This window comes from Pholis gunnellus (genome assembly GCF_910591455.1).
Source record: "Pholis gunnellus genome assembly, chromosome: 12".
Lineage (NCBI taxonomy): Eukaryota > Metazoa > Chordata > Actinopteri > Perciformes > Pholidae > Pholis > Pholis gunnellus.
This window is the reverse complement of record NC_136539.1, coordinates 24,848,497-24,862,235: the sequence shown is the minus strand read 5'-3', so window position 1 is coordinate 24,862,235 and position 13,739 is coordinate 24,848,497. Positions and strand designations below refer to the sequence as shown.

The window sequence follows — 13,739 nt, the reverse complement described above, 5'->3', positions numbered from 1 at the left end:
CCTCAACCAGGGATTCAACTCTTAAAGACTTTGGTGTATAGTTTATTGTTTTTGTGTTTAATTTTCAGACATTGCAGTTCATGTTAGAACAAGTTGAATGATGGGCAGACGGGTGTACGAAGTGTAGATGTGTTATGATTCGTCCAGAAGATAAGTTAGATGAATTTGTTGATCCAAATCTCCGGAGGACTCCCAACTGATCTGAACCGTAGGACAGATGACGCTTCTGTCAGATCCCACGTGGAGTTTCATGTCTTCTGATTCTTTCTTTGCAGAGGGCACCGCAACCTTCATTGCCAAGATCGGAGGCGACCCGATCCCCAGTGTGAAGTGGATGAAGGGGAAGTGGAGGCAGATCACGCCCGGTGGTCGCATCTCCATCGAGCACAAGGGCCAAGACACCAAGATAGAGATCAGAGAGGTGACCAAGTCCGACTCCGGCCTCTACAGGTGCGTCGCCACCAGCAAACATGGAGAGATCGAGTGCGGCGCAGAGATGGAGGTCACCAAGAAGGAAGCGGCGGCGGGAGTCGGAGACATAAGGACGAGGCTGAAGAAGTAAGACGGATTTCTTTATTTGACTCGTGGACGTTGCGGACAGATTGATTTAAATACCTGCTCTGATTGTGTCGTTTTGTCAGGACGCCCTCCAAGCAGAAGAGTCCAAAGAAGGAGGGAGAGATAAATATCGTGGAGTTGCTCAGAGGTCAGGACCCCAAAGATTACGAGAGGATCCTGCATGAGAACGGCATCCACGACTTCCGCGCCATCCTGCAGGCCGTCGAGTTCCTCAAGAGGGAGAAGGAGACCGAGACCGGAAAAGTGGTGAGAGAGTATTATGATTATAATAACAATGAGTTATGAGGTCACAAAACTCAGACAGAGCTAACTGTTTACCCCTGTTTCCAGTCTTTATGCTAAGCTAACCAGCTGGCTGTATGAGTGTGGTATCCATCTGATCATGTGACTCTCAGAGAGAGAGAGTACAGGGTTCACTGTTCCTCCATCACAGGAGATGAACCACAATGACTGGGGCTAACGTTGTAAGCTAACGTTGTAAGCTAACGTTGTAAGCTAACGTTGTAAGCTAACGTTGTAAGCCAACGTTGTAAGCCAACGTTGTAAGCTAACGTTGTAAGCCAACGTTGTAAGTTAACGTTGTAGGCTAACGTTGTAAGCTAACGTTGTAGGCTAACGTTGTAAGCCAACGTTGTAAGCTAACGTTGTAGGCTAACGTTGTAAGCCAACGTTGTAAGCTAACGTGGTGTTTTTCCCGCTGCAGGAGCTGGAGCAGGGAGGCCGGGTTGAAAAGGAGGACATGAAACGACTCATCCAGCAGCTGGAGGGAAGCGCCACCGCAGAGGTAACCGACTACAACCAGTCAAACACTGAACCAGGAGTTCACATTCAGTCCATGAACCAGATCCTGGATCCTCACAAACATAAAGAATAATTTAAAGCTGCATTCATCAGTGTTTGGCCACTAGGGGGCAGAGAGACAAGGAGACACTTTGAGCAGATAGAGGACGTCTGTCTCTAGGGTGTTAATGTCCACTGAGAATAAACGCTTCTCAGGCTGAAGGAAGCTCCTCCACTTAGGAGCCACATGTATCACATGTCAACTTTTTTAAAAGTCTCTTGGAGCCATTGGCCCAATCCCAATCTCCACAGTTCTCTCTGTCAAATCATTGAGTGTTTGAGTCTCTGGCAGACGTTTTGAGCCCTTTATGAACCCTTTCCGTAAGTCATTATTAGATGCAGACTTTGCCTAAGGGAATTACCCACAAATCATTGGGACTAGACCTTGCTCTAAACCCAACAGGAAGTCAGCCATTTTGAATTTTGTGTTAATTTCTGGTGTTGTTGGCAAAATCCAAGCACGGCCCTTTAACAGACTCCAGAATTAAACTGTTTCAGGATTACAAATGACAAACACTTTAGTCTTCACCAGAGGTTAAACCAGGTTCTGAATCCTCAGCCCGTTTCCGTGATCGAGGACATCAGCGACCAGACTACGACCGAGAACCACGGCGCCACCTTCGAGTGCCAGATCCGGATCAACTACCCGGAGATCACCCTCACCTGGTACAAAGGCACCCAGAAACTGGACGCCGGCGACAAGTACGACATCAGCAGCGTCGGCGAGCGCCACACTCTGCTCATCAAGAACTGCCAGGTCAAAGATCAGGGCAACTACCGCGTGGTGTGTGGCGCCCACATATCCAACGCCAAGCTCACCGTCACAGGTCAGTCCGAGCGCCACCGCTTCCTGTCCGACGGACGCCGTCTGTCCGTCTGTCCGTCTGTAACGTGTCCTCATGTCCGACTCCTTTATGTCTTTATGTCTTTATCAGGAGCTGCTTCCAAGACCGGTGAGTCCTCCAGACTAACCCCAAGAACTGACCTCTTAGAACCTGCTGGTTCTCTTTGTGTTTCTTTTATATCATATTAATACTTTACTTATATGACATCCAATCAATGTAACACGAGTCTGATGTTGTGAAGTCAGACGGTGACTCTGATCGTCTGCTTTTAGCCGAACAAATTCAGTTCACAAAACGCATCCGAAGCATCGAGGTCAGCGAACGCCACGGCGCCACCTTCGAGTGCGAGGTGTCCTTCGACGACGCCACCGTCACGTGGTACAAAGACTCATGGGAGCTCAGAGAGAGCCCCAAATATAACTTCAAGACCGACGGCCGACGTCACTTTATGACCATCCGTAACGTGACGGCCGAGGACGAAGGTCAGACGCTGAACTTTGTATTTATATATTATTTAATCTTTACAAACGAAAAGACAAAAATACATCAAAATGTTCCCAATCTGCTGCGTTCAGTTTGACTTCATAATATAAAATAATTAACAGTTTATAAATACATTTTAAGATGTGGAAATGTACAGAAAAGCAATAGAAAGTCTGACTAAAGACACATTTTACTAATTATTACAAATAATCTGATACCTTTAACATTTTAAACTTTTGTTTTGGGACATATTTTACTCATTTGTACTAACTATTTATTTTACATATCTTTTCTGACATTTTACAAACTTTTTCTTTCAAATATTTTTCAAATATTTAACTTCATTTTCACATATTTTTCACATATTTGACTCATATTTGACTTTCCACTCAGGCTGTAATCTGAACGTTGTTATTATGATGAGCATCATTAATATAATGAGCATTATGAATATGCGCATGGTGAATGTCTCCGTCAGGCATTTACTCGGTGATCGCCCGTCTGGAGCCGATGGGAGAAGCTCGGAGCTCCGCTGAGCTTCACCTGTCAGACAAAGGTCCGTACGTTCGATTCCTTTAGGTCATGTTTGTGAAGCTCCTCTCTGCTCAGAGCTAATCTCATTCCACTTGTTCCTTCACAGAGGTTGAGTTAGGAAAGGTTCCTCAGGGTGAGTACTTTAATAAACTAAGTCTTACATTCAAACTCAACTCGTTTGAATCACGAACTTAATATTAGGAATATTAAATAAAGAGCTGATTGAAGTTGTGTTTATGAACCTTCAGACGTCACCGACTCGTCGGTTCTTGTTCCAGAAGCCGCTTCTCTGTTTGTTAGAGGTGAGTTAGTGGTACTAAACTTAAAGGTACAAACCGTTTAAAGACATCAGAACTAACTTTAAACTTCATTAACTCTTAATTTGAGTGAATAATTGTGATTCACCATCCTAAAAGCTTCATCCTCCTCATCATCATCATCCTCCTCCTCAATAACCGTGTGATCGTTTTCAACTCGCTTCATATTCATTCAGACGTCGTTCTTCAGCGTGTGAAGATTTAACTTCATCGACAGAAGAGGATTCATGTGGAAGTTAAATTCATGAGCTTTAGTGTGAACTCTGGTTTTAATGTCAAAGGTAAATAAATCACATTATTCAGAGAGATTCAGTCAAAAACTTTGAGATTAAATTCAAATCTGAATCTAGATTTTAGGTTTTACATTTTCAGATTTTATTCTCATAATTCCGTGAGTTTAAATCAAAGTCTTCTTTTAAACATTTGAGATTAAAGCCCGTTTTGTGAGTTCTGATCTCAAACCTTTGATAAATGTCTCTGAAGTTATTAGAAGCTCTCTGATTGTTCTTTAATGATGTAGAAGAAGAGTCTCCCTCGTCTCAGGTATCAAACCTCTTCTTCTTCTTCTTCTTCTACCTCATAATCCTCCATCCCCAGGTGTTCGTCCTTCACTCATCTCGTCTCCTTGTCTCCTCGTGAATGTTGTTGATTTGCTGTGAACCTCCTTCATTGTTCTTCCTTCCTGTAATCAGAGGCGGCTCTCGGGTCTCTCACGTCTAAGTTGACTTTTCTTCCTTTAGCAGAAGAGAGAGGAGCTGTTGGAGAAACAGTAGAGAGGACTCATGTCCTGATGGAAGAACACCCTGCAGGTACAAACCGCAACGCTACCGAGCCGCTGATCTCAGATCTGTTAGCCGCCATGTTTGTTTCTCTCTTAACGCTTCTAGAAGCTTCTCTTTGCTGATTGGCTGTAGATCTTCTTTTAGTCTCGTCTGTCTTCTTCTTCATGTCTTCTTCCTCCTGTTCTTACGCTCGTATTAACCCTCAGCAGAGCTTTGTGTTCACTAGAAAGTAGAAAGTAGAGCTCGGCCTTCACACTTTTAACGTGAACTTTCTTCATCTTCCAAGTTCCTGTTGTTTGCTTCGGACCAGTGGAAGAAACTGTACCTCTGCCTCGAGTCACAGGTATCTTTTCACCACTTCCTGTTTATCCTTCATGTACTTCCTGTTTTGTTCTTGCGTTCCTCTTAAAGAGCTAAAGTGATGACAGATTCTTGGTGCTAATATTTTAAAGAGCCTGAAGAGAAGAAGCTGATGATCGGCGCTCAGAGAGGAGAAGAAGCTCCAGAAGGTAACGTTCATATCAAAGTATTTTATTACTCGTTGATCGTTGTCTTTGTTCTTGATTTCACAGAGTCTCTATCGGCTCACGTTCTTCATTCTTCAAACAGGACACATGATGGAATCAGTGTTCATATATTCATTGATAAGAAACTGACAATTTACACGAGAGTTGCAGAGTTTCTTTTGTTTTTTTGGGGGTAAATCTGATGATGATTACTTCTATATATTTTATAGATGTTGATTTATGACAGCAGTATTTATGCATACTTTATATATAGAGAGATCATAAAATCCTTTTTCTTTGATATCTTGTTCTTTAGATTGGTGTTTCTCTTCTTGTCTGTTTGACTTCATGTTGTCTAAACTCGTTCAGAGCTTCTTTCTGTCTGTTACGTCTGTTTCTGTTTTGCTGAGTCATCTTCTCCTTCTTTCACCTCTTTGACTCTTGAAGCCTCTTGTTGACTCTCAGTAATATTTCTCTGTTAACCTTGAAGAACCTTCAGTTTACATCGAACCAGAACCCGAACAAGATAAAGTGACGGTTCCCAGAAAGGTTGCACCTGAACCTAGTCCACCAAAGACTGAAACGGTTCCTCCTGAGCCTAAAGTGGCTCCTCAGAAACAGAAGGTTCCTGAGATGAAAGAGCCAAAAACGAAGCCTGAAGCGGAACCTGCAAAGAGAAGACCAGCCCCCCCTAAAGAGACAGGTAAAGTGGTTCAACTGGAAGACTTTGTGTTCTTTGTGTTTCTCTTTGTGTTTCACGTTGCAGTGGTTTCTAACACGTTCATGTAAATCTTGATTGTTCTTGATGTTCTTCTACTAACCTCTTCACACGTTGTCTTAGTATCTGACTGTAGAGTATCAATAACGATGCCCTCACCTTGTTCTTACAATAATCTTATTGTACTAAACTTCTTAATGTTGCCAGCTGGAGTCAAACCATCAGAGAACTGAAGTGTCTCATCTTTGTACTCTTTGATTTGTGATGTCATGTGATGCAAACCAGTCTGGTCTCAGTGGTTTGTACTGTTGAAGTCTCAGTGGTTTTACAGCAGGTTACTGAACATGTTCAATGTTCTTTAAAGCACCAGAACCACCAAAACCAGAAGAACCTGTAGTTCAGCCAGCAGCAACCAAGGTTCCTCCCTCAGCACCGGAACGTCCTCCAGCTAAAGGTATTGATCGGTGACTTCAAGTCTTCAGTTGTCCTCTCGTGATCTTTCATCAGCTGTAGGTTAAACAACATCATGTTCTCTTAAGTGCAAGATGAACCCAGACCAAAGGAGCCTGTAGTTCGTCCATCAGCACCACAAGCTACTCCACCCAAGTCTGAAGCTGTTCCACCTAAAGGTACTGAAACGATGCTCTTATCAGGTTTCTTTGTTCTTGTGTTTTCTGTCTGTGTTTATCTTCTAGGAATATCTTTAAGCATGCTAAGCACTCGTTAGAGTGTGACACCTTTGGGTTTGATTTTTCAAAATATGGTTAACGAGATAATCATGTTATACATAAATGTTCTTCAAAGTTGTCTCAAAACCGAAGACGTCTGAACCTGAACCTCATCTGCTGGCTGGTAAACTTGAACCAGAAGAACCGAGGTCTGAACCAAAACCAGAAGAACCCAAGAAGGTTCTGGAAGAAACAAAGAGGGTCGCTGAGGTGCCAAAGAAGGTTTCAGAAACACTGAAGAGGGTTTTAGTAGAGCCAAAGAAGGTTTCAGAAACACTGAAGAGGGTACCAGAAGAACCCAAGAAGAAAGTACTAGAAGAAACACAGAGGGTTCCTGAAGCACCAAAGAGGGTTCCAGAAGAGCCAAAGAAGGTTTCAGAAACCCCAAAGAAGGTTTTAGTAGAGCCAAAGAAGATTTCAGAAGAACCAAAGAAGGTTTTAGTAGAGCCAAAGAAGGTTTCAGAAGAACCAAAGAAGGTTTTAGTAGAGCCAAAGAAGGTTTCAGAAGAACCAAAGAAGGTTTTAGAAACACCAAAGAGGGTACCAGAAACAGAAAAGCCTTCACAACCAGGTAGATACGTCTGAACATCTTTTTGAACTAATCCTTCTACTTCTTGATCTTTTAACTCACAATTTGTAACTCACCACAATAACTCACCACAGCCGAGAGGTAGTGATTCATAATACATACAGATATAAAATGAGGCTCACACTGAAATCTGGGTTTTTGTGTCTTGATGGTTTTTGTCTTGTTTCCTCTTGGCCACCGCTCCATGGTGCAAATCTTCAATCTTCTTAAAGTTATTCCAGTTCCCCCGAAGACTGATCTTAAGCAAACAACCGTAGTGCTTGAAGACAGCAGGAAGTCGACTCTAAAGACGGGTGTTGGAGAGAAGATTCCTCAGCCAGAAGGAGTTGGACACCAGCAACAGGATGTCAGGAGATATGAAAGGGGAGCAGAGGTCAGGGAGTCAATTGTTAAAGAAGAAATTATAAGACAACAAATGGTTTCTGCAAAGGAAGAGGAGGAGGTTTCTACATGGTTCTGTGAAGTTCAGCAGGTTGAAGACACCGAGCCACTAGAGGACATTGAGCCAGAATACACTGAATATGAAATTCAACCTCATGATGAAGAAGACTTTCCAGAAGACAAAGCAGTGGACCAGAGAGAAGGATTGTCTTTGAGGTCCGTCTCTCCACCTCTGAAGGAAGCCGACCTTCTTCCATCAAACAGAGACATCACACCTCCACTGGAAATGACTCGTCCCACGAAGAAAGTAGTTCCTCTTCCAGATTCTGGGTTCTTATCCCAAAAAGAGTTACTGGCCATCAAGAAAACCTCTCAAGAAAAGAAACATGTGGAAGCTGAAATTCCTTCAATTTACGCCGAGCAGAGAGACATCACGGAATCATTTGTGTTGGTACTTCATGATGAAGAAGAAACCGTCTCTCCAATAGAGGATCTTGTTCAACATAAAATCTCTTCTACATCTAAAGAAATCACTGCACAAGAGAAGTCTAGAGTGCATGAAGCTGTCTCTCTTTTTAAGCAAGCTGACTCTGTTGAAGAGGAAGAAGTTCGATCTGTAAGATTGATACCTCGTACACCAGAAGATTTACCACAAACTCCTCCCAAAAACACTCTTTCTTATCCTATAAAAGAAATTCCTCCCCAAAAAGAAGTAATAATCCCTAAAACGATGGAGTCTACAATCATGAAATCTTCCAAAGCAGCAGGAGAAATGTATGTTAAAGACATCGTACCTCTGGAGAAACCAACTCCTGTGTTTGAAGAAGTGTCCTCCTCTGAAGAACTTGTCCCAGCAACAAGATCGATACCGGCACGAATTCCTTCAGCTGAGAAAATAGTCTGTTCTGAGGAAGACATTTCACCGCCAAAAGAACCGGTTCTGCCTCCTAAGAAAGCCTCTCCTGCCCTTCACAAAGCTGTTGTTGCTCCTGAAGAATACTTTCCCCCTAAAGAAGTGACTCCACCCAAGAAACCCATCACTAAAGCCAAAGTTGCTCCAACTAAAAGATCTCAAGTACCACCACAGAAGAAAGCTCCGACCCCTGAAGAAGAAACTCTTCCTTCCAAGAAGCCGGCTTCTCTGGCACAAAAGGTGATTACGCCTGAGGTGGATTCACCTGAAGAAGGAAGAACCTCTGCAGTTAAACCTCCTTCAATAAGAGAAGATGACAAGAAAGCAAAGAAGGGAACACAGGAGAGTCAACAACAAACTCTTCAGAAAGGTATTCTTTCTTAACAGAGCCGATTAGGCTCCTGATCGTCAGATCAACCCTCTTTTAAAGACTTCTCTGTTTAACGTCACTTTAACATCTTCCATCTTCAATGACAAAAACAAAACTTTTAACACTAATCTGTCTTCGTCTATTGTCTTTGAACATGTTCTTTATGTTAATACTCCACCAGGTATAAACCTGGTCTATTAACATCTTTCATTCTTGAGTTTTTGTTTGTCCTTCATCAGCTGAAGTTCTGTCACGTCTTCTTGTTCTTGTTTGTGCTGTTAATCTCTACTAAGTCTTCATTGACCATGTAGTTGTCTTGGTCGTGATCTTGGATCTTGTATTTTAAAGAGTCTGCTCGAGAGGAGAAGAAACCAGCTGCACCAGCACCAAAGCTTTCACCTCCTGCTGCTGCAGCCAGAGCAGCTCCTCCTGCAGGTATTCACTTCACTTTGTTCTTTCCTCTTCTTCATTGGCTCATCAAGAGTCAGCCATGTTGTTTTTCTGTTTGTCCATAGTTTGTGTTCTTATTGTCTCACTTGTCTTGGGGTTGCCATATTTGTAACTTTCCGTGTCACTCGTTATATCTTGTTTTCTTGGTCGTGACTTTGGCATCTTGTATTCCCAAAGTTTCTCCCCCTGAGGAGAAGAAACCCTCTGCACCAAAACCAAAGCCTTCAGCTCTTCCTCCTGCTCCTGCAGAGAAAGTAACTCCTCCTGCAGGTAGTTTCTTCACTTGGTTTTGACTGTATGTTGTTGTAAAGTAAATGTCCGTTTGTTTTCTCTTCTGGCTAATGATTTGATCTTTTATCTAGTTGCTCTTTCACTTGCTGTCTTCTGTGTCCTCGGTCTGTCTCTCTTCATTGACCATGTTGTTGTCTTGATCGTGATCTTGGCATCTTGTATTTTAAAGTGACTCGTCCAGAGGAGAAGAAACCAGCTGCACCAGCACCAAAACCTTCAACTCCTTCAGGTACTTCTTTCACTTTGTTCTGTGTAACTGAAACACACTGTCCTGTTTGTGTTGTGTGTTTGAAGATAGAAACACTCCATGTTGTCTGGTTCTGTTCCTGTCATCACTCTTAACATCTTTCATCTATGTGAATGTCTTCTCTTGGTCTTGACCTTTTGGTATCTTGTACTAAGTGTCTCCTCCAGAAGAAAAGAAACTAACAACAAAACCAACACCAAAACCTCCAGCAGAAGAAGTTGTACCTCCTGCAGGTACTTTATTCTGTTTGTCATGTCTGTTGTTTAACTTCCTGTTGGTCCGAACTCTTGAAATTGTCTGTTTTCTTTAAGTATCTGTCAGTTGCTTGTTGGTCAGATCTTTGCCAGTCATTTAATCAAGTTGGCGTTCTTGTAGCTCAAGTTGCTCCGGTGGTGAAGAAACCGTCTCCAACAGTCCAAAAGGCTGAACCCTCTCCTGTTTCAGAGACAAAGTCTCCGGCTGAAGGTAACATGTCTTCTGTAGCTTTTATTTATGTTGCTCTCTTCTGTTTGTCTCCCCCTTTGAAGGATTTCTTACAACCGCTTTTTCATACAAAGCAATCTGAGCTTTGATCTAAGAAATGCTCTCAATATCCAGTTATGTGTGAGTCTGTTGGTCTGTTTGTATGAACTGAACTCTGTTCTACGTTCTCTAATCCAATCCAAGTATTTCATATTAACAGTGTCTGTTGAATGAGGCCAAATAACCATTGAAATGCTTTTTAAAACATCTCTTGGTGCATCTGGAATTACTTTCATGCTACGATGTAACTTCCTGTTGAACACCTGATGACGTCATTGCATCCATAGCTTTCTTTAAGTGGGAATAATTCTGGAAACAAGAAACCAACGCATGCCAAACTTTCTTAACTCAAGTGTTTGTGTCAAAAATATATCAACCTCTTCTTTGGTTTGCATTGTGTAAACTTATCTTGATCTTATTTAAATTCTTGCAGACAAGGAACCAGTTTCAGCACCTGGACCAACTAAAGGTATACAAATAGTAGCTTCTTTATTTTTAAAGGGCAGCAATTGATCCACATTGCTATGTTAGATATTCTCTCATAAGCAACAAAGATATCTCTTTTTTTATATACATGTTGAATGTGTGTGAATCCTGTGTTGTAAAAGTGTCAGATGTTGTGTTTCCTGTATATCTCTATGTGAATGTTATAAAAGTGTATCTACTGCCTCAAACACAGCACCACCTCTTACACAAATGGGTAAGATCCCAGTTCAAGAGGCAAAAACCCACGAATCGCCGAAGAAGAAGACCAGAGTCCCCAAAGAGAAGGAACCAGAACCAGAACCAGAGGTCATTAAGCTGAAAAAGGTTCCAGTGAAAGCTCCAGAGCCTGAGAAACAAGTCGAAACTCAAAAAGCAGAAGTGACGAGGCATCAAGATGAAGAACTAGCGGTTCATGAACTTCATGACAGAGAAGATCGAGAGATAATGACTCTGGGAAGAACTGAGCGAGTCTTCACTGCAGAGGAGCAGACGGCTCAGTTAGGCTATTATGAAGAAGAAGCTGAAAAGGTTGAAGTTGTACAGAAAATAGAGAAAAAAGGATGGACAAGAACCCCAAAACCACAGAAAGAGGAAGAACCTGAGGTTCCACAGTTAGAAAAGAAGAAAATAATGAAACTGCCAAAGGCAGATGAGCAGAAAGACTCAACCAAACTAAAACCATTTGAAAAGTCAGGGAAACCAGAAGAAGAACCACAGAAGATCAAACTAAAAAAGGTTCCAACGAAACCCAAAGAGCCAGAGAAGGAAGTCATAACTCATAAAGTTGAAGTGACGAGGCATTACGACACAGAAATGTCCGTTCAGAAGCTTCGCGATAGAACAGATCGAGAGGTTTTAACACTTGGAAGAACTGAACGAGTCTTCACTGCAGCTGAAGAGGCTTCTGATCTGGGTCATATGGAGGAACCTGAAAATCTGGAGGCAGAAGATGAGAAATCAAGATGGATAAGAACCCCTAAAACGCCAAAAAGTGAACAACCTGAACCAGATTTAACAAAAAGGAAAATAAAGAAGTTGCCAATGAAAGACGAGGAGCAAGAAGTTGTGACACTGAAACCATTTGAAAAACCAGAGAAACCTGAGAGAGCTGAACCTGAGAACACTGAGAAAGAAGGTGAGGCGACAACGGATACCGAACGCACGCCATTCAAGAGAGCTGAGACACCACAGAGAGATCAAACCTCTGCTATAAAACACAGGAAAGATGTAGATGCTCCGGTGACGAGTCCAGAGGTAACTCCTGACGCCAGCAAAGACCAGAAGGAGATCCAGCAGGGGGAAAAGCCTGATCGGGTACCCAAAGATGAGGCACCTTCAGCTGCTGACAAGCTTCGCAGAAAACCTGAAGTTATTTCCACACCAGAGAAAGAAAAAGAGCTGGTCATGTTAAAGCCTTTCACCAAAGTCTCCAAGCCTGAAGAAAAGCCAGAAGAAGAGAAAACAAAGCTAGCCAAAAAAGAGTATGAGAAACCTCAGGAGAAAGACAAGCCAGCTGTTCCACCCAAGAAGCCTAGTCCACCAGGAAAGAAAGCAGCAGAGAAAGAGATCCCACCAAAACAAACCGATATCCTGAAGAAAGCTGTCGAACTCAAAAAGACTCCTTCGCCCAGAGTGTCTAAAGACAAGGTAGAAGAAGAAAAGCCCTTCAAACCTATCGAGCAGCTGAAGAGGGTCGAGCTAAAGAAGACTCCATCTCCAAAAGTTGATAAACCTAAAGAACTTGAGCACGTCCCCACCAAGAAGAAGCCAATTTTTGAAAAAGCCAAACAGATTCCCGAAACGGTTTCACCAAAAGACTCTGTGACCCTTAAAAAGGTCCCGAAGAAGCCGTCACCAGAGGAGGCTCCTCAACCAGAGCCGCCTGGGAGGGTTCGGATCCCCCTGGTGAAGGAGGTTTCTCCTGGAGCCGTGCAGATGAAGAAGGTGCCCACCCAGCCGGAAGAGGAGGTGTTTGAAGACGAGGCTGAAGAAGAGGAAGAACAGGAGGAGGCCTGGGGCTGGGAGCTGGTTCCCACTGATGACTGGGAAGGTGAAGGGGTCGATGGGGCGTTGGAGACTCCAGGAATGCCCGGCGGCAAACGAGGTGAGACGAAGGCCGGCAAACCTCCTCATCTGATGACTCTGGATCCCCCCCATCATCCATCCATCTCAAGAGACTCATCTAATCTTCATCCCATCCTTTATTTAATCAGTTCATCTCGAGCTCATTCGTCCGTCTGTCCGTCTACTGAGATGATCTCATGTTGTCCATCGTGTGTCTGTCCTCAAATGTGTCTTCATCAAGTGTTGAGTGTTTTTCTTCACCCGTGTTCATCTTATTCACTACACTACAATACCTTTAGTCCTCTGCTTTGTCTTCCATCTTGTCTCATAATTCATCTGTTTATCAGAGATTTCTCTCCATCTTCATCCTCTTCATCCGTGTGATGTCCCCTCAATGTTCTCAATGTTTAATTTATCATGTTAGCATCCTTTAAATCTTCATCTTGGTTTCTGTCAAACAACAATCTCAAATAGAGACACTTAAAACTCATCTTATTGTTTCTTGTCCAGATGGAAAACCGACCGAGGAGCCACCAAAAGGCCGAGGCCGAGGATTTGGGGGTATGAATTCAGTTAGAGCTCATGTGTACTAACGGTTTGCTCTTTGTGCGACGTAACGTCTGACGCTTCTTCACTCGCTCCCTTCATGAGTGTTCTTGTCTTGTCCTGTTTAAACATAACCAGATGTTTTGTGTTAAGCTTTTAGACTAAAGGGCTGGGTATCAAACCTCGAGCAGACCAAAGGTCTGTTCAGGCAAAGTTCTTGTGGAGAACTAAGTAAATGTATTGTATGTGTCAATACCAAAACTCAAATGTTGATACCCAGATCTTTTCAACTGGGAGTTTTACATTCCAGCCAATAGGAGCGCTGCTTTTGTTTGACTTCAGCACACCAGTATTCATCATGTGTAGAACATTTGGCCTTGATGTTGACACCTGATTCTAGGACTTCTGATAAGTGTTGACTCAACAAAGACTGAAAGGAACCAGATCTTTACTTCTTCTTCAGTCACACAGCTGAAGTGTAATCTATCTATGTTCCACATCTTTCTCTCTGTTGTGTGGTTTGTTGTATGTGACGTTCTTCAAAGAAT

At 42.8% G+C, this 13,739-nt stretch overlaps 1 protein-coding gene across 5 annotated transcripts in view; it reads left to right on the top strand.

Moving 5' to 3' along the window:
* The window catches only part of ttn.1 (titin, tandem duplicate 1), a 113,063-nt gene that overhangs the window by 144 nt on the left and 99,180 nt on the right, over window positions 1–13,739 (top strand). The window contains exons 2-21 of one of the 5 annotated variants that reach the window (XM_079169873.1): window positions 276–558; window positions 642–825; window positions 1,283–1,363; window positions 1,979–2,246; window positions 4,342–4,407; window positions 4,667–4,723; window positions 4,833–4,889; window positions 5,377–5,589; window positions 5,969–6,058; window positions 6,144–6,233; window positions 6,409–6,554; window positions 6,597–6,903; window positions 8,934–9,020; window positions 9,213–9,305; window positions 9,496–9,555; window positions 9,729–9,806; window positions 9,949–10,038; window positions 10,529–10,564; window positions 10,775–12,685; window positions 13,156–13,206. In XM_079169873.1, the coding sequence (XP_079025999.1) occupies window positions 335–558; window positions 642–825; window positions 1,283–1,363; window positions 1,979–2,246; window positions 4,342–4,407; window positions 4,667–4,723; window positions 4,833–4,889; window positions 5,377–5,589; window positions 5,969–6,058; window positions 6,144–6,233; window positions 6,409–6,554; window positions 6,597–6,903; window positions 8,934–9,020; window positions 9,213–9,305; window positions 9,496–9,555; window positions 9,729–9,806; window positions 9,949–10,038; window positions 10,529–10,564; window positions 10,775–12,685; window positions 13,156–13,206 (4,189 nt within the window). In that variant the 5' untranslated portion in view covers window positions 276–334. Of the gene's footprint in view, window positions 1–275; window positions 559–641; window positions 826–1,282; window positions 1,364–1,978; window positions 2,247–4,338; window positions 4,408–4,666; window positions 4,724–4,832; window positions 4,890–5,376; window positions 5,590–5,968; window positions 6,059–6,143; window positions 6,234–6,408; window positions 6,555–6,596; window positions 6,904–8,933; window positions 9,021–9,212; window positions 9,306–9,495; window positions 9,556–9,728; window positions 9,807–9,948; window positions 10,039–10,528; window positions 10,565–10,774; window positions 12,686–13,155; window positions 13,207–13,739 lie in introns of all 5 variants that reach the window. The other 4 variants (XM_079169872.1, XM_079169876.1, XM_079169874.1 and 1 more) reach the window with 4 other exon arrangements.